The sequence below is a fragment of the Trachurus japonicus genome, chromosome 7 (genome assembly GCF_045865225.1).
Source record: "Trachurus japonicus isolate A0001 chromosome 7, Traja_1.0".
NCBI lineage: Eukaryota > Metazoa > Chordata > Actinopteri > Carangiformes > Carangidae > Trachurus > Trachurus japonicus.
The window spans coordinates 19,780,754-19,804,144 of NC_140913.1; the positions used below are offsets into that span (position 1 = coordinate 19,780,754).

General features: G+C 42.9%; 2 protein-coding genes across 4 annotated transcripts in view; one reads left to right on the plus strand and one right to left on the minus strand.

Annotated features, from left to right (window-relative positions):
• The window catches only part of l1cama (L1 cell adhesion molecule, paralog a), a 40,989-nt gene extending 25,692 nt beyond the window's left edge, over positions 1-15,297 (plus strand). The window contains exons 4-30 of one of the 2 annotated variants that reach the window (XM_085781950.1): positions 186-200; positions 1,767-1,869; positions 2,371-2,573; positions 3,661-3,783; positions 4,210-4,380; positions 5,245-5,359; positions 6,040-6,224; positions 6,442-6,573; positions 6,650-6,796; positions 6,890-7,001; positions 7,307-7,467; positions 7,601-7,757; positions 7,980-8,104; positions 8,234-8,335; positions 8,594-8,791; positions 8,885-8,955; positions 9,054-9,279; positions 9,794-9,909; positions 10,283-10,496; positions 10,667-10,789; positions 11,093-11,269; positions 11,356-11,469; positions 11,558-11,710; positions 12,136-12,267; positions 13,213-13,285; positions 13,460-13,471; positions 13,916-15,297. In XM_085781950.1, coding sequence (XP_085638076.1) covers positions 186-200; positions 1,767-1,869; positions 2,371-2,573; positions 3,661-3,783; positions 4,210-4,380; positions 5,245-5,359; positions 6,040-6,224; positions 6,442-6,573; positions 6,650-6,796; positions 6,890-7,001; positions 7,307-7,467; positions 7,601-7,757; positions 7,980-8,104; positions 8,234-8,335; positions 8,594-8,791; positions 8,885-8,955; positions 9,054-9,279; positions 9,794-9,909; positions 10,283-10,496; positions 10,667-10,789; positions 11,093-11,269; positions 11,356-11,469; positions 11,558-11,710; positions 12,136-12,267; positions 13,213-13,285; positions 13,460-13,471; positions 13,916-14,177 — 3,722 coding nt within the window. In that variant the 3' untranslated portion in view covers positions 14,178-15,297. The remainder of the gene's footprint in view (positions 1-185; positions 201-1,766; positions 1,870-2,370; positions 2,574-3,660; positions 3,784-4,209; positions 4,381-5,244; positions 5,360-6,039; positions 6,225-6,441; positions 6,574-6,649; positions 6,797-6,889; positions 7,002-7,306; positions 7,468-7,600; positions 7,758-7,979; positions 8,105-8,233; positions 8,336-8,593; positions 8,792-8,884; positions 8,956-9,053; positions 9,280-9,793; positions 9,910-10,282; positions 10,497-10,666; positions 10,790-11,092; positions 11,270-11,355; positions 11,470-11,557; positions 11,711-12,135; positions 12,268-13,212; positions 13,286-13,459; positions 13,472-13,915) is intronic. The other variant, XM_085781951.1, reaches the window with a different exon arrangement.
• A 1,708-nt stretch (positions 15,298-17,005) lies between these two features.
• Positions 17,006-23,387, minus strand: ribc1 (RIB43A domain with coiled-coils 1). 2 transcript variants are annotated; one of them, XM_085781953.1, is made up of 8 exons: positions 23,075-23,387; positions 22,574-22,789; positions 22,242-22,459; positions 22,005-22,119; positions 21,585-21,703; positions 20,746-20,982; positions 17,319-17,485; positions 17,006-17,167 (listed from the first exon to the last, which is right to left on the minus strand). In XM_085781953.1, the coding sequence occupies exons 2-8, from the start codon at positions 22,767-22,769 to the stop codon at positions 17,086-17,088; spliced, it is 1,134 nt and encodes a 377-aa protein (XP_085638079.1). In that variant the 5' UTR covers positions 22,770-22,789; positions 23,075-23,387; the 3' UTR covers positions 17,006-17,085. The 2 variants fall into 2 exon arrangements, with proteins under 2 accessions (XP_085638079.1, XP_085638080.1); XM_085781954.1 differs by having other exon boundaries at positions 22,574-22,744; positions 23,075-23,113.
• Between the last annotated feature and the right edge of the window lie 4 nt (positions 23,388-23,391).

Genomic DNA, 23,391 nt, shown 5'->3' on the forward strand with positions numbered 1-23,391 from the left:
AAAGTGACACGTTACAGGAGATATCACACTGCTTTATCGCCCATGCAGCATAATTGTTGTTCAATTATGGGTAAACATCATTGGTCTGTTTGGCCTCTCTGTATATTTAACGTCATCTTTTCCTTCTTGTTGTTTATTGCTGCTGAAACATTTTTCCCTCTTGCCTTTTCTCTTTGGACTAACAGACCACATAAGTGATCGTAAGTGCTTTTAACTTTATTGATGTCTATCTGTCTTAATGTAGGTGCTGGCAAAGCTTATTGTGAACACTTTAATTATGCCAGAGAGGTTATTTTGCATCCAGCACACAGTAAAACGCATTTTGCACTTAGAGGATACTGGCATTAGTGTGCACTTGTGTCCGCGTTTACACATCTGTCTTCAAGGATGTGTTTTGTTGTGCATTTGTGATTGTAGTGTGTGTTTTATCGTGAACATGTGCCTGTTTTTGTGTGCTTTTTGCTGCATGTGGGTGTGTGTTTTGCCTCATTGGCTCCCAGTAGGTGAGATCCCTGCAGGAGCAGGGAAGAGGAAGTGTGAGGAGCTCCTGTCTGTAAAGAGACAGCAGGGCTGTCAGATCAAAGACACAGAAAAAATAAAGAGGAGTTAAAGCGCTAAGCACCAGCTCCTCTCCTCCTCCTCTGCCAATAATGGAGCAGTGCCCGCAGCCCAAACTTCAATTTGATCAGCTGAGGAAACGTGCTTATTTCTTCTATCAGTGGGAATTCTTTCATTAAATTCCCTCACTCTTCTTATCTGTCTCTTTCTGAACCTTGTTTGTTTTTTTCCCTCCGTCTTCATCTCGCCTCACTCTGTTTTTCTGTGTGCACTCTTTATTTGCTGCTCTTCCACCCTTCCCTGTCCGCTCAGCTTTTTATCTCCATTGCCCTCTTCTCATCTACCACAACCCCCTCCCCTCTTCATCTTATGCCTTTAACCATTTACCTACATGATGCAAATTAATCTCTGTCTAGGGCTCTGTCTCTTCCCCTTAGAGTGAAATTAAAGACTTTGCCAACAAGTATCAAGCTGTGACCTCTATTCCACCGTGAACAGCCTATATGCAAAGTCACTGAGACTGTGCAAACCAAAAGATTTAAATTTTTGTCTATTAATTTTGAAAAGCAGAACGTAAAAATACGACGTGGGCTGTAAACCACGCAAAAGAATCAAAGGTGCTGGTTCAATTCATGCCACACTCCATCATGCTGGTTTTTATGAGTCTGTTATCATGGCATTGCTTTATGGCTGTTATGGAGAGTGGTGACAGAGGAAGAGAAACCTCTTCTGGTGGTCATTACTTTTTTCCTTCAAAATCCCTGCTTCATTTCCCCACAGACACTTTCCCTCCTCCTCCCTGTCTCTCAGTCTCACAAGGAGCTCGTGCTATATATCTCTTTTACATGAGCTCTCCCTCTTACATTATGCTGTATCAATTTCCTCTCATCTCAACCCATTTTCTCTGCCTGCTCTGTTACTCTCACTCTTTTCCTCGGCCTACATTTCATCCCATTCTCTGGGGAGTCTTTTTAAGTGATATTGACTGAATATACTTATGGGCAGCTGTTAAAGTATCTCTAGTTATACTGTGTTGTTTGTTAGGCCGTTACCGGCAGCCACAGGGATGTGTGTGATACAACGGTGCGATACAGTATTACTGTGTGTATGTCTTACAATAGTTTTTTACACTAGCAGTAAACCATTTCGGTGCCTGCATGCCTGCTTGATAATATTGTAAAGATGCAACCTGTTTTCGGTCCTTGCAGTGAAAAGGCCTCCAGTGATCACCACGCATCCAGAGTCTGTCACTGTCTTCAGCATAGAAGACCTCGCCATGAGCTGTGAAGCCTCTGGAAACCCTTCACCCATGTGAGTCAGCACAGCACACATGCATCCACACAGAAGGAAAAAAGAAAATATGGTTTGTCCAAGTTTGTGGATATTATATTAGCCATGGAGGAGACTTGCCTTTGGTTATCTTCATAGACAACTGAGAACAGCGACCTTCCTTCTCCTTGTTCGGTTGACATCTACATATTAGTATTACATGAGAGCACAGCTTCTCCCAGTCAGAGTTCTCATTTCGGCAAGGGATAAATGTCATTAAGCCCTCGAGCAATCTTTTCAGAGCGTCTTAGCTGCTCTGAAGTGGAAAACTGCTCCGATTGCAAAGGAAGAGATGAATATCGCAATTACACAGCACAGAGTCCCACTGGGGCATCTCGTGTAAATTTTGCAGCAGTTCATTTGTGTCCTCAACTGCTGTGACATGTAAGGACATTTTGTGCGTGTTAAGAGCTGCTTTTATAGGCGAGGGTGTTATTTTTTGACTTACTGATTTTTCTTTTCTTTGTTATGTCTACGCTCAAGTTTCCGATGGACAAAGGACGGAGAGGAGTTTGACCCAAGCAGTGACCCAGAGCTGAAGGTTTCCAAGGACACTGGCTCATTCGCATTCTTCACACTCAGTAATACTATGGACACCCTGAAGCAGTACCAAGGAAAATATGTCTGCTACGCATCCAACGAGCTTGGGACCGCCGTCTCTAATGAGGCCACACTCTCCACTGACGGTAACAACATACTGATCACTGATTAATCCTCAAGTAACCACTGAGTAGTTATTGTAACAGTCATCGCATTTTGAAAGGTTAGTAATTCACATTTGAATTCAGTCGTGCTCACTAAGTACTTGCTGATTTGGTTTCAGCCTTGAGAAAGGAATAACACCCTTTCAGAGAAAATCAAACAAATCAAAAACCCTCTGATATGTTTTCAAACAAACAACAGCACACTAGAGGAGTTACATATCTTTTATAGATGCCAATTTCAGCGCCAGAGCTCCTGTAAATGCCTTCAAGGTCCAGATTACAGAAGCGAGCTGTGTGTTGTCAGTTTTATCAGCAATAACACAGCAATTTACAAAGATGTAAGCAGCAGCCAGCGTATAAACCTCATCCTTGCCCTGCTTTTTAGAGATCCCATTTGTTAGCAGATGGAGGCTCACGCTGAGACCTTCTAGTACTGCCACCGAGAACATAATTACATGCAATAACATGGTAATCAGCACATATTCAGGTACACACATGCACACACATTACATTCATGCACACGCGCACACGGTCCCCTGAGCAAAAGTGCAGAGCACCTCTGTGCATCCATCCACCTGTGTGACTGGCTCTCTTCTGGGCGACCTCCTTCCCTCACAGTTTCCCTGACAACGGTTTCCCCAGAAACGCTCTTGAGTTGATGTCATGTGAAGCACTCTTCAGTGGCTCCTGTGGGGTTATCAACAATGGGAGGGGAGGGGGGTGGGTGGTGGTGGTGGTGGGGGCAAACACATATAATTCACAAATCACGTCACTCAGCTTCTGCAAGACAAAAAAAAAACCTGGTGCCTTCTCTGAAGAGGCTTCTCCTCCAATCCTTGAAGTTCCTCTCATGAAAATGTATGAATAATAGTTCTTTATTGTTTGTGCCCTTTACTGTGTGTTCAAGTTCACCTGTGATGTGGATTGCCCCAGGAAGTCTCAAGTCTACATAACACAGTGAATGTGTGCAGATGTTAGTGTTCATCACCTGTGTGTATCTACGCAGACTAACAGGTGTGTGTGTGTGTGTGTGTGTGTGTGTGCGTTTTTCTTGCTTGCCTCCCTGTAGTTCCCCCAACCCAGCAGAAAGAAAAGAAGGTTAATGTGAAGTCGGAAAAGGGAAGCAGTATTGTTCTGAAGTGTAACCCCCCACAGAGCTCTATGGAGCCTATCATTCACTGGATGGACTGGAGTGAGTACATTATCTTTTCCATCTCTGCTTCCATTACGTTCCTGTCTCTATAATAAATCGTCCATAGACTTAGACCTGTCTGTCCTTTTGTTGTCCAGTTTTCATCATTTATTATTCATTTCTGAAACAATCTTATCTAAATATTTCTCTTTCAGAATATTGTTTAATCCATTTTCTATTCTTTGATTTAAAACACTATATCTTCAGTACGTTTAGAGTTGAGCAGGATCTATTACCCCACTTCACCAACGTCTGTTTTATCATAATTTTTTCCATTTCTCTGAGCCTAATCTATGTGGTGCCCCCATTTATTTTCACTGTTTTATTTCATTGTTGAACACTGAATCTCTCCCTTGTGTGGTGTCTTTTGTGTCTACCGGTTGTCATTCTTTCTCCTCACCACCACCTCTCTTCCTCTCTCTCCAGGGCTACACCATATCCAGCTTAGTAAGCGAGTGGTGGTAGGGAAGGACGGAAACCTCTACTTTGCCCATTTGACAACTGACGACAGCAGGGACGACTACACCTGCAATGTCCAGTACCTGGCAACACGGACCATTCTGGCAAAAGAACCCATCACACTGACCGTCACCCCCTGTGAGTTTTACTTTGGGTCGTCTGAGCTCTGACAGTTTTAAACTGAACTGATCTAACCTGAAGTAAACTGTGTTCCTACTGTGTAACAATGCCTTTATTCAAAATTTAAACTAATAAAGTGTGATGGAGGAAGATCTAAATCATGTCAACACCATGTAAGAAACATTACAAAAACATTAGTCTGAAGTCAAAAGTGGAATTAGGTGTTAGGATCATGGGAAAGCATTTGGTTATATGTACATTTACACACAAGACAATTACTTTGTTTCTGGCTCTGACATGCAGATAAGTTCATTTTATATTTCAGCTGCCACTTCAGTATAATGAAGTTACATGGGTGTAGGTTTTGCATTTGGACAACAGGGACATTTCTCCATCATTATTGGAAGCCCTGCCAATGAGGGAGGAATATTTGTTGAGAACAACTGAGGTCCCAGGGTTGAACCAACGTGAAATCATTCTCATGTTGTGGCATGTTTTGCTGACCAAAGCGTTGATCGTATCCAAGAGACTGCCCCAGCCGTGGGGGGGCTCATCACCACCTCAGCCCAGTGGTAATGAGATGCAGCTCCCACTGCGATGTGGCTGCCTGCATCTGTGGCCCAACTAGAGGTCAGAAAGATGAGCACATGTTAACATGAGACCTCTGCATGTGTGTGGGAAATCTGTATGATGGCCTGTTATTTGAAAGGTTAAGTCTCTTAAGGCTGCCGAGTCGTCTCTGCGTGACACCACACCCTGAATTTGTTTGCGTGTGTATGAGAGTGGCTGCTGTGTCAGCAGGACGGCAATCTGAAAACCACCCATACATATGGATGAATTTTTTTTCTCCCTGTCTTTGTGTTTCCACCTCTCTTTCTGCAGCCAACTCAGTCGTACGAAACAAGAGGCCCGCAATGATGAGACCTACCGGAGCTCACACCACTTACCATGCCCTCAGGGGCCAGACCTTGGAGCTTGAGTGCATCGTCCAAGGCCTGTGAGTGTCTCTGTGTGCATATGTATGTGTTTCTGCTCCCATCAATCAGAAAAGTTGAGCCACTTCTTACAATCAATCGTACCTGCCTTTTAACCACCCACCCGCCCCCCCCAACATCCTCACATTTCTTTCATTCTCTTCTCTTCCCGTCTCCTGCTTCACGCTGTTGCTCCTCCTCTCACTGCATACCTCTTTCTGCACATTTCTGCCCGCACTCTGCGATCCTCAAATAAAGGTTTTTTAGCTGTCCCTGGGGCCCGACTGATGACAAAAGGGGAAAAATCATTCTCAGTCCGGGCCCCGAGGCTTTGGGATGATCTGCCGGAGGACATTAGGTCAGCTTCATCAGCAGCTTTAAATCTCTACTAAAAACTTACCTCTATCGGAAAGCCTTCCTTGATGTCACCTAATTGTCTTGGTTGTCATTTTAATTGTTTTTTACTTGGAAAGCACTTTGTAACATTTGTTTTGAAAAGTGCTACATAAATAAAGTTTATTATTATTATTATTATTATTATTATTTCTTTCATTCATTTATGTTCACTTCATCTCACTTAAAATCACCCTCACACAACTGCTGCTTCTCTTCTCTTTTGCATTCCTTCCTCTGTTACACTTTTCCTTCTTAATTTTTTCCTCCTCTTGCTGAACACACTCTACCTCTTTCTCCACCACTTCAGACCGACTCCAGATGTGTCTTGGCTGAGGAAGGATGGTGAGCTGTCTGAATCTCGAACTACGATAGAAATGTTTGGCCGACGCCTGCGCTTCAGTACTATCGCAGAGAGTGACACGGGAGAGTACCAGTGCATAGCCAACAACACCCAAGGAAAAGCCACACACACTTACACCGTGATGGTCGATGGTACGTCATATACCCATATTATTTCTTCCCAAGATATTTCCAAGTGGGAAGGTTTTAGAATGTGCGCTCATGGATTTGTAATGTGTTAACATATGTCATCAGAAGAATGATGAATTTACCTGAATTTAAATCTCAATATAAACAGAGCAGTATAACATGTTGGTGATCAGTGCTTTGTTTTTGAGTCTATCACAGAAACATATTGTGTCCCTTGCAGCTGCTCCCTATTGGGTCAAAGAGCCGGTCAGTCAGTTATATGCCCCGGGTGAGACTGTCAGATTAGACTGCCTGGCAGATGGCAGACCCGCTCCCACCATCAGCTGGACCATCAATGGGATCCCTCTCTCGGGTCAGTACACACACCTACCTGCACACAGGCATTTCAACACACTGTGCATGTACTGACAGTATGTACTTTCAAACAGCAACCGATAAGGACTCCAGACGTACTGTGACGGAAAGCGGATCTTTAATCCTGAACGATGTCAACTTCGGAGACACTGCCATTTACCAATGTCGGGCCTCCAACAAGCATGGAGGCATCCTCACCAACACCAATGTTTATGTCATTGGTGAGTGTTTCTATTGTGCATGTCACTTGTGAAAGAGTTTTGTGTGTGCTTCTGCGTGTGTTTCATTTCATTTCTATTTGTGTGTTGTTTCAGAGCTTCCTCCACAGATCCTCACTGAGGACAGGAGTGTATACACATTTACAGAGGGTCAGAAGGCTTTACTGGAGTGTGAGACCTTTGGTTCACCTAAACCCAAAGTCACATGGTGAGACACACGACTGTTGCTCTATATCACATTTATTCTAGTTTGGTGTTTAGCAGATTTTCATATTAACAGTTTTCACGGAGGTGACATTGTGTAGGTGGCACTTCATATGCATAAATTAACAGCCTCATGCTGTTACATCTGGACTGTGAATTTTGTCACTGTGGCAAATATCCAACCAGGCTTTTTTTTTGTTCAGGGTTAAAGTGGTGAATTAATCAGACACTGAAGGTTTCAATCTTACTCTGTGTTTTGGATGTGTGTGTGTGTGTGTGTGTGTGTGTGTGTGTATGTGTATTTTCCAGGGAGAGTGTCAGCTCCTCCTCTCTTCTGGCAGATCCCAGAGTTAACCCACTCACCAACGGGGCGATTGAGATCTCTAATGTCACCCATGACGATGAAGGCCTCTACACCTGCTTTGTAGAGAACACCAACATGTCAATCAATGCAGAGCTGGAAGTGCTCAGTGAGTGACACACACACACACACACACACACACACACGGCCCCCTAACAGCTGATGTTATTAGCCGATGTTATTTTCGCCTCACGTAGCCTGCCTCAGTATCAAACTGTGTGTCTCCTTGCTCTCTCCTCCAGACAGGACAGTGATCGTGTCGCCGCCACAGGCCCTTAGGGTGCAGCCTGGAAGCACAGCCATCTTCACCTGTTTGGCCCAAGTAGACCCCAAGCTCGATCCACTCATTCAGTGGAGAAAGAACAATCAGAAGCTGTTTGAGTCCCATAGTGATGAAAAGTAAGTTTATATTCTTTACATTGGATAACTACCAATAATGTCTAAAATGATTGAATCACGATGACGCAGCAAAGTTTCATAAACAAATAAACCAAAATTTTATCATTTAATTTTTTAAAATGTTTTATTTGATGATGAGGTAGAGATGTTATTAATACCATGAAGGAGGGGGTTTTGATTACAAAGAGAAGATAGATAACCTGACGGCTGTATGTTCTGCAGATACACATTTGAAGGACCAGACCTAATGATAGCGAATGTGGAGCCAGATGATGAGGGTGTGTACACCTGTCAGGTCATCACTAAACTGGACATGGCTGAAGCCAGAGGCACTCTCACTTTATGTGGTAAGATCACATCATCAAATATTGTATGATCAAGAGCCATGTGTTTTTTTATCTCCTAACTTACAGCGACCTATTGATTTAAACTTGTGGAGTGCAGACAGACAGTGTGTTGATTGCTGTTCCCCTCAGATCGTCCAGACCCTCCTGTCCTGCTCCAGATCTCTGATCCTAGGGGTCGTACTGTCACCCTCAGCTGGACTCCTGGAGATGACCACAACAGCCCTGTGCTAGGTTTAGTATAGACACAAATTCCCTGTCCTACACATTACATTATACAGGTTTTCATTTTGTCTAACTGTAAAACCTATAAACTATACCATTTATCTCATTAATAATGAAAGGCTGCTCTGTTTTCAATACCTGGACATGAGCAATGTCAGACCTTTGTGAAGTGTCTCAGCATGACCAAGTCTATATTTATGTTTCTATTTCTCCCTCACTGTGTACCATCTGTTTTTCCCATCTATTCTCAACTTTCTTTGTTGACAGACTATGTGGTTGAGTTTGAGGACCAAGGTTCGAAGGAGAAGGGTTGGGAAGAGTTGAAAAGAGTAAGAGGGGGCAATGAGCATACTAGCCTCTCCCTGTGGCCCTATATGTCCTACCGTTTCCGGGTCATTGCCATCAATGATGTGGGTAAGAGTGATCCCAGCAAGCCATCTGAAATCCACAACACAGCTGCTGAACGTAAGAGACAATGTTCTTTAACCAGCTTTAACACTAACACTTCTCCCCTACAAAAATGATGCTGAGTTGTTGTTGTTTTTTCTCAATACACAGTACCAGACAACAACCCTGAAGATGTTAGGAGCGAGTCCATAGACCCAGACACTCTGCTCATCACCTGGGAGGTACACCTATTACCTGATGGTTCAATATTCTGAAGAAACACCAAACTAATTTTTAAAAAGGCTTTGCATCTTATTGGCTGCTGTTCCTATCACTTCAGGTATTGGACAAACGCAATTTCAATGGACCGAACCTCAAGTACAGGGTGATGTGGAGGCGAGTGGTGGGCAGTGGGCCCAACTGGCACATCAACCATACAACGACACCACCGTTCATCGTCAATGACGTTGGCAACTTCTCTGCCTTTGAGATCAAGGTCCAGTCTGCCAATGAGATAGGGCCAGGACCTGAGCCAGATCCGGTCATTGGTTACTCAGGAGAAGATGGTAAAAATATTTAAAGAGACCCAAAGGAGTTTGCTTTTATTCATAAAAGAGTCTCATATTAATGTGGACAAATCTACAATACCCACACTTGTTAATGGGTCCATTTTCAATAAATATATTGTTTTGTCTTTATAGTTATTTGGGCCACGGGGCAATCGCACCGAACACTAGCCCCTACAGCTATGAAATAGCTGCAGGAACCAGTACTCGGGGCTGTTCTTGACTTTATGTCCGTGTCACAACCTATGAGGCTCAGACATTCACCTGAGGATAAGTAAAGGAAACATTCTTGGCAAATGTTTTCACTTTCGTCTGTCTTGCGCCGGTCCAAAAATTTCACCATAGCCTACACGCGAAGGCTCATGGGAAATGTAGTGTGAAAACACTTAGCTTTCCGAAACTCCTTGTAGTCCCTTTAACATACTCAAATGCTAAACAATTTTTCAGCAACAGTCCTCTATAAATTAGCATTCATTCTTATCCATCTCTTTCTTGTCTGTCTCTTTGTTTCTAGTTCCATTGGAGGCTCCAATGGATGTGGGTGTTGCACTAATGAACAGCACTACCATCAAAGTGACCTGGGCGCCAGTAGAAAAAGAGACGGTCAGAGGACACCTGCTGGGATACAAGGTACTGATCCTGTATCTCCTTTGTTGTTTGGCCTAACATATTCAGCCCCTGTCCTCATGAATAATACATATATTGGGTTTATGGAGGGGGCAGCTACACCTTGGTTTGGCAGAGGCTTCAGAGTTCTCTCTAGTTTCAAGGTTGTGAAGGATAAATCCTTTTTTTAATTTTAGTTTCTCTTACCTTCAAAATGTATCACACACTCAGTATTTAACTTTATCCTCCATCTGGGCTTTGATGCATGTTCCATTCAACGTCCTAGTCATACCCCATCGCTCAACATAATCATATTATGAATTGCATGAAGGACGTGTTTGAAATGTTAAAAACTCAGACTGATTTCCTCTTTCATCATTTCTCTTGACTCTTCCAGATCTATTTGACCAGAACTGGCTCTAGGGGCCATCACAGAGGCCGGAGGGCCAAGGAATCAGAAAGCACCGTGGTGGAGACAGGGCCAAGTGAGATGAAGAAGATGATCAGTGATCTCAGACCGTACTCCCACTATACCGTGGCCGTCACTGTGTTCAACAGCAAAGGAGAGGGACCTCCCTCTGAGACGCTGGCCTTCAAGACTGACGAAGGAGGTGAGAATGAGAAAAAGGAGGCAAGAGATAAAATGATGGAGCCCAATGGTTGTAATAAAGGGAGGAAGAGGGGATCATGGTGGGTGGAGGGGGTGAGCCAGATTGAATAGTATAATAATCCCTTTAAAGTCAAGTCAATTTTTAATCAACTGTGCTTGTGTTGCTCCTAGTTCCTGGTCCTCCCATGAACCTTATGTTGGACAGCCCATCAGAGACAGAAATGACCCTCAACTGGACAACCCCTGACCATCCCAATGGAGTCCTCGTTGGATATCTGCTGCAATACCAACGAAGTGAGCATTGTTTACGTACATTGAATCTTTATCCGTTCAGCACACATACAGTAAATGCTTTTGGTTGATGAGGTTAAAAGTGCTGTGGCTTTAAAGACACCAGAACAAAAGATCAGTAGAGTTAATAACACAACACAATATGTTTCCAACAAATCAATAACACCAGGAAACTGTCAAAAGCGTAACCCCCTAATGAGGCTCATCAGTCAGTCACTTGTCACCCACAACAATGTGTCATCACCAGTAACGATGTATTTAAGACCGAGTCGTGATTGAATGCTTTTTTGGCTTTGCTGTGGTCAGTTGTCGAGAGTGATGACAGCCCCATGCAGGTAGAGACAATAGATGACGCCGCAGTCACCCGCCTCACTCTGAGGAACCTGGACCGTCACAGCCACTACCGCTTCTACCTGAGGGGGCGGACAAAGGCTGGGGACGGAGAGCCCATCATGAAGGAGGGGGCCACCACACTGGAAGGAGGTACAAACCACGTTTCTCATATACCACTCACACGAACAGATCGTATTAGATCGTGAGTGTAATTCCTCTGTTTGCATGGATTTCAGTGCCTCCTACCAATATCAACCTGTCTGTGGGGGAGAACGCAGTTAACTTCAGCTGGGTGGCCAAAAAGAGACACAGGAATGTTAACTTCCAGATCCACTACCTCAAAAAGGAGGGTATGATATTCACACTAAAATGTGCATAATGGACAGTTTCACAATCAATCATGAAAAACAAAAAAATAAATATGCTGTGTTTCTGCAGATGGGGCTAAATGGCAGAAATCGGAAAAGGTGAACTCCGCTCAATCTTTCTACCAGCTCCAGGGCCTGACACCTGGCTCTCATTATCGTTTACGCTTCACAGACAGCAACTCCACCACCTTCTGGGAGACTGACATTGAGACGGAAGGAACAGGTACTATGAGCGTTCTGCCTTCATTCATCCTTTTTTCTTTCATCTTCTTTGCTCGCTCTCCTCTGGGCTTCCCACATCTAAATATAAAGCCTGATCCTACAGAGAGTGTCTTGCAGTTCCCTGTGCTGCCTGTGAAGTGCTTTCAAAGACTTGTCTGAAAAGCGAGCTTGGTTAGCCATATGAAATGATCCATTACTTGTGTTTGTTTGTGGTATTTTGTTGTATTCTTTAGCTCCCTGGTGAAATGTCTCTCTGTCAGAAAACATACTGCTCTGTCTGTTTTGTTCTAGATTCAGCTCCCTCTTTTATCTTGTTCCTCCTTCCCTTTTTGTCCCTTTCACTCCTTGTTGTAATCTTATTTTGTTCCTCCATCACAAAAAAACCCTCACTCCTTTCTTTTCCCTCTGCTTGTCTTCTATTTGAAGTAGTGACAGAGGTGCAGCCAAGCTTTGCAACACAGGGCTGGTTCATTGGCGTCGTGAGTGCCATCGTGTTGCTGCTGCTGATACTACTCATCCTCTGCTTCATCAAGAGGAGTAAAGGAGGAAAATACTCAGGCAAGTGTGGCTATCCCTCCATAATGGTTGTTAAGTATTCATCAGTACACATGTCAAACAGTTTGAGAGCATCTGTTTGGTGTCAATAAATCATTGAGATCATAAGTGAATCTTGTGTAGAATTTGGGAGCCACTGCCAGTTTGGAGCCATAAAACAGCTTGATAATGAAAATGACACTGCTGTAGAAAAAGAAGAAAAGCAGTTACAGGGAAGCGCTATAGTAAACAATTGCTCTAGCCGGAAAGAAGACAGTAAAATAAGATTGCACCATGTTTAAAAAGCTCCCCAAACCGTTCTCTACACTCTTTAAGTGTTAAAGTGGCTCCAACTCCAAATAAATGGCCGATTTCACTTCGCCAACTTTCTCGCTCGAAGCCTTCACATCAAACATGTAGTGAGACAGACCTCTAAGCTTACACTTCCTTACTTTGATAGTAAGGAAGTAGGTCTGCCCTGAAAAGAACCGTAAAATAATAATCACAAACCACAAGAGTAACTGCAACCTGCGGGCCACTGTCTGCCTGGTCTGAGAGAAACACCAGCCTTTCATCCCTCTCCACACAAGGGAATAACAAGTGACTGGCTCTCTCTGTGCTGAGGAACCAAGAACAAACTGAATTACAAATCTGACCATACCCAATGGCACCATGCTTCTGAACAACTAATTATTTAAATAGTTTGAAATTTTAAAAGAAATATTCAGAATGGCAGTCATATGCTGAAAGCCAGGCAAGGAAGTAACTCAGTAGTCAAACTATAAACAACATCAATAAACAGATTGTCCACAGATAGTGAGAGTATTTTTAAACCACGCACATAAACTTGGTGTTATCTCTCTGTCTGACAGAATGTCATTATCGATGTCTCAGACAGTGGCTTAGAGAGAGAGAGACATGGTTGAGATCGCGCTGATAATGAAATCCAATAATCTCTCTCCCTCACAGTGAAAGATAAAGAAGATGGTCCCATGGACTCGGAGGCGCGGCCTATGAAAGATGAGACGTTTGGAGAGTACAGGTTTGTTATCTGAGTGCATGTCATTTCTTTGAGTGCCACATGATGTTTCTATCACCCCTTTGAATTCAGCCTCCTAACACAGCCCTTATTCCCTCAGCACTGTTTGGTTTTCCTAACCCTTTGTGTTCCTTTCACTGTCCCTCTTTTCCCCCAATGCCTGCCCCTTCTATGCAGATCTCTAGAAAGGTATGCTGTGATGTGTTATGCTGAACCAATTTATTTATCATCCCTTGCCAATGCATCACTCACCTACTGTTTGGCCTGTAACAATTGGGTTAATCATAGAAATATGATTAATGATAATGTATTGTATTATGTAGGGCTGCAACTAACACCTTTTTATCCATTATTGGTTAATTGGTTCATTTTATTTTTTGATCAATCTATTAATCATTTCACATAATAAGCAAAGAATAATGATATTCAATTTACCATAATGAAAGACCAAGAACCAAAGAACGTGGAACTAATTTTTCTGTGCAGTTTTGGTTGAAAGAAGGGTTTAGCTGGTTTAGTACCATGTGTTTTTCAGCTAAAGAAAGCTGTGTTTTGGGGAAAGATTAAAGATTAAGCCAACTCATATTAGCTTTGTTCATGCCTTCTGATAACATTTTCCCTCACATACTTTAGTGATCTTGAGGAGAAGCGCACGACCAGCCAGGCGTCTCTATGCGAGGAGAGCAAGCTGTGCAGCGAGGACAACCTCGACTTCAACGGCAGCAGTGCCATAACTACGGAGCTCAACATGGATGAGTCTCTGGTCAGCCAGATCAGTCGGCCCAGCGAGGGCCTAGAGGTGCTCCATGGTCTGCCGGACAACACCACGCTCAACACCACCGCTGTCTCCTCAGCCACCAACGGCATGCCCAACTCAGTCACCATCCTCGATTAACACCCCCCCTCCCGCCCCCCCAACATATCCACCGGGGACCATCAGACCAAAACATGTCAACACATTCGTGCCCATATGCTCTTGTTCCTTACTGACCTGCTGATCTGTACTTTGTCGACTAATACACAATCAATACATTGACCATTCAGATGCCCCTGGCAGGCATCTGACCGACTGGACTATTTTGACCAAAGGAGTGTCCAAAGTAGTGGACAACATGATACAAGTCTGACTGACCTGAAGATGTCCTTTCACCCCTTCACCCTCCTATACCTGTGTAGTTCCAAACAACTGACATTCATTACTCTCCTTCTCTTCTCCTTCTCTTTCTCTCTGCACCAACTCTGTAGAAAGATAAAGACAGAATACTGTAAAGGTAGAAATATCAGAGGGACTGTAGGCGTGGTCCGATAGAGATGCAGAGTAGTACACTGAAAGAGGAGGATGATGTGTGGGGAAACAGACAGCACATGTTGCTGTAACATGTCTCATCACTTAGATATTTATCATGTCTTGACTTATTTCACACATGATGTTGTGTGTCTAATGCCATTTGATGTCTCAGATTGTACTTGCCAGTGACATTTTTTACATTTTTATTTTTTTATGTGTTTGAAAAGAAAGAAAGAAAAAAAAAAACATCAAACTTTTTTCCTTGTCGGACATTTTTTTCTTTTTACCATATTTTTTTCATATTGTGTTCTACACTATTTATATAAACCTCATGACTTCTCTTTATTGACATATTTCATTGATCGAGATGTTTTCATTGAAACTAAGTGAAGCCAAGTTTCTTACTATAAATAACATTGGATGCATTAAGGGGAACTTGCTGTGACGATGCCGAGTAGCATCTGGTGTATATAGCTGCATCTACATCTATCTATTTAGCCATAATACAGTATTATAGATATGTACATGCTCCTTACATGTTCCTGTGCCTGCTGGGTCTGCATAGAGCACCAGATTGATGTCATTACTCTCTCGCCTTCCCACCAGAAGTGAAATGTCATTATTGGAAATGATATTGTAATTTTTCGTGTCGAGACCTATGTGTAGCTTTCTGTATCTGTCTTTGTCTCTTTCTACACTGTATTAAAACATTGTTGTCTCTAATTAACAATCTTTTCATACCTGTTCATCTCATACTACACATTGTTTGAGGAGCAGTATTTATGTATACTACAGATTAAGGGAGTGGAGTCTTGTCGGCAAACACTCTCTCAAGTTTTATTTTCAGATCCTCATCAACGCAAATGGCCATCGCAGACAGGCTTTATGATTGCCAGTTGATGTATAAGAAAAGGCAAACAGTTGGTATTTGCATCAAACGCAGAGAATGTATTTTCTTTTTAGTGCTGGGTAGACGTTGTATCTACATGCTACTGATAAACAAAAATCTGAGCTACAAGGTAGCTACAGGAGAGAGAGGAGTGGTTATGAGAAGACCTGGAATGACAGTTTTTTTTCCCACTGAATGTAAATACAACCCTTAAAGATTGTTTTGATGAACCCAACCAATGTTTGATAAAAAATGTGAAAAATGTGCAGGTTTAAAATCACTTAATTTTAAAATGTTGCAAGCTGTACTTTTTCTTCTTTGTACTATTGCTATATGAATTCAAACTTTCCGTTTTTGACTAATTACTGCAGTGAGATTTGGCAGATTTAGCAAAACTAGCTCATAGTTGAGGAAAGAAAAAAAAAGGAAAAAGGAAAAAAAATCCACATTGTTCTGTAGATGTTTACAAACATTTCACAATTTGAAGATCAAAAAATTGTACATTAGTGTCATGTAGTGATAGAAGTAGTTACATTATGATGAAAGCTAAGATCGCATTCATGCCCATAACCATCCAGCAATGCATTGCAGTGCAGTGAATATCTGTGGAGTTTTTGTCTGATGCAGTTGTGAGCGGCAGGGATGCAGCAAGCCAGGTTGTGCACACCACAGGGAGCATCTACTATATGCAACATTGCTGTCTCAGTTCTCCCTACATAAATAAAAGCTTGAAACTGGCCAAACATCACCCGACAGTCCCTGAGGTAAAGAATACGGGATGTCTACAATGGCTAGTGGCGCTGAAGGAGGTGTGTGTAAGCTCCCTGCTGTTGGTTATACAGACACACTCAGGACAAAAAAAGCTTTTAAAATAATCTATTTTCATACAGGAGCAATGAATGACACAAAATATGCCAATATTCTAACATGACTATCTGCTGCTAAACATCTGTGTTTGTCAGTGTTCGGGGCAAATGTTAGCTTTGAATGAGGAATGAGTGTACACACACAGATACTCACTCGACTGCCACTCGCTCTTTGCTTTTCACTGTCGAGGGGAAAGCTGGGGATGCTGGCATTTGCTTTTCCACCATTGTTTTCCCCCCTTTTTTTATAGTTAAAAGGATTAAAAAAAAGTTCAAAAAGTGAATTGGTTAATTTAGAGAAGCCTCTTCATAACTCAGTAAAACAGACAGACTTTAAACAACAATGCCTGAGTGGGAGGGGAGGGGTTGGGCGTGTGTATCCCTGTTGGGGTGGAGATGTGCCTGTATGTGGTGTGTTGGGAGCACAATTGGCATAATGGGACTGATGGTATCTATATGAGTTGGGTGGACTTGTACCATGGGGCCAATATAACTGTAACTGCATTATGAAATCTACCACTGTAACTGGATATATGACTGAAAAATAAAATACATGGAACAATCTGTACCAAAAAAGGCTCCCTTTATTGTCACCGATATCAGCCAATAAAATCAATAAATACCTGTCACTTAAGTTTAGTCAGTATGTATTGATTAATTAGGATTCAGTTCACATGGACTGCGAGTATAACAATCAATTTTATTAGCACACTGTCAGACGAGGACAAGCCTGTGTAAGCCTGTGTAGGGTCTGTGATGGTCAGCGGGAGCTGGTGTTGAACTGATGAAAGTAATCCTTAGTGGGTTTGTTGGTGTACAGCTTCTTGTTCAGGTATTCCTGACTGAGGGACACAGACACACATATAAACACACTGTCTCCAAAAATGGTTACTGAAATCTACATTGTTAATTATCACCTTCACCAAATATAGATTTGCTTACTATACTGCCTAGATATTACGTGTATGTGCTGTATGTATGTGCAGTGCTTACTGTTCCTGCTGTTCTTTTGCCAGCTGCATGTTTAACTGGTCCGTCTGAATCCTCCTCTGTCTCCTCATCTCTTCTGCTTTTGTCTCCTTATCCTCTGCTTCTCTGGACAGATTCAGCAGCTGAAGGTCCCAGATGGCATCCTGAATCTTCTTAGCATCCCTTTGTCTCTAAAGATGGGAAGAAATAGATTCAAGGCTATATGTGGAACTGCTATGAGGGACACCAGTTATATTTTTCAGTTTTTATGAAGGGGTGGCTAACAGTCTGGGGGTTTGCATTGCATGAAAGAAAGTAGACTTTTTTTCTGCTGACGTAATTCATTTGAATAATTAATTGAAGCAGAGGATTATTGTATCATTTACGCCTCAATCAGAGCAGGAATAATACAAGCTTTAGACATATGCACCTTTAAAAAAAAGACTTACAAGGAGACATGAATGTAAAATTCAATGGAAACCTGAATAAATTAGCAGAGAAACATAATAAATTCAGATCCATACAGGGCACAGGAGGTCACTGAATTTTTTGATGAATTTGAAAATTATGTAAATTGTATGCTATGGCCTTCAGAATTACAAGATCTCAGCCTGATTGAAAACCAATGGGACATTTTGGATCTGTGTATTAGACAGCACTCACTATCAAAAGACTAAATGGGAATGTCTTCTGTGTGAATGCTGATTATCAGAGTCTGGAGGCTCATGGAGGCTCATCAGTGCTTTGTGTTGTTTTCCCCCATCTATGACTTTATTCTAAGGGATCATGCAGGGTCCGACGTTAAGGTTTTTTCGCACTTGCCCTGTCGGGCAAGTACTTTTCAAATCTACTTGCCCCATCTAAATTCTTACTTGCCCTGCCTAGGTTTTTATTTCTCGTTGTGTGGTGCATACTTTCGCTCATGACTTATATCTTACTAAAATCCTTCCTGTTGACTATACACAACACTACACAACACTTCTTTCTTCAGAAAGCAGTATTTATTATGATCTATAATTGCATTTAAATGGCAATCATTGCAGACATGTAAAATTAACTGCTATTTCACATTATTTGACCAGTAGCAGTTACACCCTCTATGCCCTATCTGAACAGGTGAGCCACCTGTTTAATGCCCGATCACAGTTGAAATCTTGAACTGAAGGGCCTTTTAATGGCTAAAAACATTAACCTGGACAACATTTTAACAGATAGCTGGCTCCTCCAATCAGATTTTATTCTTTTCATTGCATTCACATGCTGCAGTGGACAATTTAGCTTTAGTATTAATGCAGTATCTAAAAAAAATATATATATATTAGAAAAGACCAATTTAAAAAATGATTTTTAATATGAAAATGTTCATGTCCATCTACTCTCAATACTTGGTTGGGGTCATTTGACTTGAACTACTGGAAATAGCCTAGACTTTTCCATGTTACTCTAGTTTATTGAGTTGCCCCTGTAAAACTCAAGGATGTGGGACATTGAAACAACAGTGACAGGCAAACAGCCAATCATGTGTGTCAAACTCAGTTTAGTTCAGGGGTAACAAACAGCACAATTTGATCTCAAGTAGGCCTAACCAGTAAAACAATAGCATGATAGCCTATAGGGGAGAGTGGGGTAATTTGTGCCATGGGGCAAGTAGTTCCACCCCTGTTATCTAGAAAACTATAGAAGAAGTTGGTCATGTGACCACATATTTTTGAAGGGGCATCCATTTCACTCATCCTATCAAGAAGGGAGACACATGGCTTGAGAGGAAAGCACATTTATGTTCAAAAAACAAGTTTTTGCCCTCCAAAGTAAAATTTCTATGATCAAGGTTTTTTGATTGCCATGTTTGAACAATTATAGATAACTTTGAAAACAGTTCACACATGTTTTAGTGCCTTATTAAGCTACACCATGAGTCTATACAGTTAGCATGATGCCAGCTCAAAACAGCTGGGGAATCCTTTTTTTTCAAAATGCTGGGCTTGGGGTAATTTGTGCCAAAGGGCCTGGGTTAAGTTGTGCCAGTGGCAGTGCTGTCTGTGTATAGGAGAAACATGGCAGTGGGCACTGATTTTCTTGAAACTTAACATGTGTGATGAGGGACTGCCCCTGAACACACCTGCCCAGTCTGGTTGTGCTCGTAGCCTGGTGGATGAACAAAACATTGCGTTTCTTTGAGCCACAGCCCCCAGCGTGGCTCAGGCCTCCGCGACTACATGGGGACAAGCGAGGGCCCAATCATCGCCGCTTCTGGCTTTAATTTTGTATTGAATGTCTTGCTTTTATATAGCATTAACATTTGTGAGATTGAAATTATCTGTTTTACTTCAATTATCGATTGCACAATTTACCCCAGTGAATTCTCTCCAATGGCACAACTTACCCCACACCGGGGGCAAGTTGTGCCAGATTTTTTTTTTTTTTTCTAAAGCTATATTTCTGAAACAGTTGATTTAAGATTCAAAGTGATTGTTCCCAGGGATGCACAACATCCTAAACTATATGTACATATATTAGTTGGGGGCATTATTATAAGCCCCTTGCTTTAAAGGCAATTTAAGTAAAAATTGGCACTACTTACCCCGCTCTCCCCTACATATATTTTAAATTTTTTATTTTTCCTCTCTTTTAGTACATTATTAAGATGTTTACAGTTAATGAACTATCCTTTTACAAAACATAGTATGAACCACCTGAAATTTCTTGATAAAAATATGTGCAATTTAAAATTTTCACACTTGCTGAGGGCCGGATTGGACCCACTGTTGGGCCGGTTTTGGCCCGCGGGCCGCATGTTTCACACCCCTGGTTGAAGCGCCGTCTCCACGTGTGTTTATTGACAACAGGATTATAACCTAAAAAGGGCACGTTAGCTCGTCGGTATGGTAACTAAACGGTAACGGGTGACTGTTGTGCCTCTGCCCCGAGTCTGAAACAGCGGCGGCGTTAATGAAGCAGCGTCAGGCCGCTCACCGTCAGTGAAATGCTCTGTGAAATCGCCGATTAAATACGGCGAGCCGCGAGCGACGTACAGCCTATCTCACCTGGTAGAGCACTGAGCACACCCGCTGCAGCGACCCAGCTCGATCCCACCTGACAGTGCCTTTGCTCCGTGTCAACACCCCCTCTCACTCTCTCCCTCTCCCCCCGTCTCTCTCCAGCTCTCCTTTCAAAATAAATGCATAAAAAGTCCGAAAATAAAAAATAATAAAATCTGAGTCGGTGCTTGCCCGACCGGGCAAGTCCGCGCAGGTTCTACCTGCCCGCCGGTAATTTTTACTTGCCCCGGGCAATCGGGCAACCGTTATTGTCGAACCCTGTCATGTGTCTAAAATTTTGGAAAGTTGAGAAGGAATTTTTCCCAGTGGAGCTTTAGAGGAGAGTAAGATGTGACTTGAATTGCTCATTTGTGTATGGGAGGCCCATTGTATTTTAGGGGCAATTCCAGTACCTGTCTCTCAAGGCACTGTTCCTGCCTCTCCCCATGGATGGCGCTCAGCTGCTCCGGGCTCATCCCCTTCCACCTATCAGTCAAAACCTGGGTTGGCTTCCCTCCTCCCACCTCTATTTTTGCCGTTTCTGCACGCTCGGTCATCATGTCAGACGTCAGTGTGTGCCACATTTCTGCAAGGCTCTCCCTTTCCTCCCTCCGGCGCTGTTCCTTCAGTCTCTCTGCCCGCTCTGCAGCCTGTGGGGAACAGGTCTTGGTGAGGCCTTACTGGGGGATAGTTGATTGATCACTCCCTCGATGATTGGAATAGTTGCAGCTTTATGAAACCCAAGCTTAAGCACGTGGTTACGTCTGGCTTAGAGTCAAGAATCAGCCATGTGGTGAATGTCCTCCTGAGAGCTCAAATCAGTCAGTTGCATTTGCTTGTGCATCATGCATGTGAGTGGTTATTAGAGAAACCACAAAACTGTCAAAAAAAAATACCAGGACCTGAAGGACTTGTAATGATGCCTCCCCATGGAGGATTCAGTTGAGTGCATTCAGGCAAATGAGGGTAGAGCTAAGTGGAGGCTTTTAAAAACAGACAAGGTCTATGCATACATCAAAGGAGTTTAACCATCCATATTGCTTGCTACTAACAAATATGATGGCAGCCTTCATGCAGAAAATGTGTGCATCGCTTAACATTTTCAATTAGCAATTTTAATTTTTATATCCCACCTGAGTGCACCATGCATCCACTATAAAAAACCCCACTGGATTTCGCTTTGAGCATTCACATCAGCAGGGGTTGTGTGTGTCTGTGTGTCCATCTGTGCGTGCACATGCTTGTACTGTACCAGAGCTTGATTGTAGTTGTCAAGAGCGATGCGGGCAGCTTTCTTACACTCCTCCTCTAGAGCGGCTTGCCGAACCCCCCTTAGGTCCTGATGCACCAGCTCTCTGTTCACGAGCATGTCTGTGACACACAGACACGAGTTGGAAATCACCTACTGTGTGTGTTTTTCACACCTGCATTAGCCATTACCCGCTGCACGAGGCTCTTCAACAACACACTCACACGTACATAACGACTTCCCGGGGATGAGCATTCATCAATGCCACCTGGCAATAGGGGCTTTGCGTAGGAGAGTGTGTGATTGTTTGTGCAGGAAAGCATGAAGCACGTGTGTGATTTACAGAAGCTATAGCATACAGTGTGTGAGCTCATCGGTGATTACAGTGTGTGTGGGTGACTGTGTGTGCTTGTCTCCTCTCACCTCTGTGCTTGTGTCTCATGAGCCTGTTCCTATTGTCTTCCTCCTGTGCGCACAGATCTCTTTTTGCCAGCTTCATTTGTTCTCTTCTCGTTTGCTCCTCTCCAATACCCTCTCCCTGTACATGAAACAAGGACATGGTGCTCCAGGGATAATGTGATTATTTATTTAACCCTTTACTGGATCGTGTTCCACTGCTCCTGGCGCACAACATGTACATGCCAGTCACAGGGAGCCTACCTGAAATATTTGCATGCTGGCAGGCCCTAGATCACCCTCTGGAGTGGTGATACTGAATGCCCCCTTCAGGCCACACTTGAGATCAGCATCACTGGAGTCCTCCACACGCTGATGAGTGACCCAGTACTGGGCCAGGTCGGCATGCAAAGCTGCCTGCCTTTGTCTCTCATCAACATCTTGCTGCAGCAGTATGTCATCGTGATACTTTCTCAATTCATCTGCAATACAACGAAAATAAATACACCAGTGGTCATTGCTCAGATGTGAAGAAATGTGATTTCAAATATGGAGATGGCTTAATATTATAAAGGGAAGACCGTATTTCAGTTTACCATACGCCTTGTGTCGTTCTTTCTCCAAGTTTTCCTTGTGTTTTTTCTCCTGGACCTGTTGGTCCAGAGCATCAAGGTCAAGGCCCATCACGCGCAGCCTGGTGTTGTAGATTCTGGCTTTGCGTGCCGACTCTGCCGACCTCCTCCTCTCCACAGCCCTGTCGGACTGGTCTACGGGAAAATCCACTTTAAACATGTTCACAGTCTTCAGTGAGCCTGTTTGGAGGAGACACTAAATAATAAAGAGACACTAAATAGGATTCTTACAGAAAATACTGGAATATTCTTGGGGGGTACAAGTGGAATGGAAATTGAGATACTCAAAATTGTACTTAAATTCATACTCAAGAAAACTCAGGCTACCTAGTTTCCACCACAGGTTAAAAATGTACAGTGCTCAATTACCATACACATTGGCGGATAAGCTGCCTATCAACATGACACACCAACCTTGGAAAGAATATTTGAAGGTCTTTAATTCAGCTGAAAGTGGTCACTCACCTCTGGTGTTACAGATGTGTGTAAATTATTTCATGTGAAGACCAATGCATGAAGCGCTGTCTGCCCTGCTCGAGACCATAGACTGTAAAAATCGAGACCTGTTGTGTTTTGATGCCCCTGGTAACCATGGTGACGTCTCAACACACTGAGATGCGAGAGGAATAAAATACATAGACAGTGACTAATGTACTTGAACAAACATGTATTATCTTTAGAAATCAACATGTTAGGCATATATATAATGTAAATCATATCACCTAAACACCAGTGGGGCCGTAAACAGATCACAGCAGCTGCACTCTGGTAACTCCACGTCC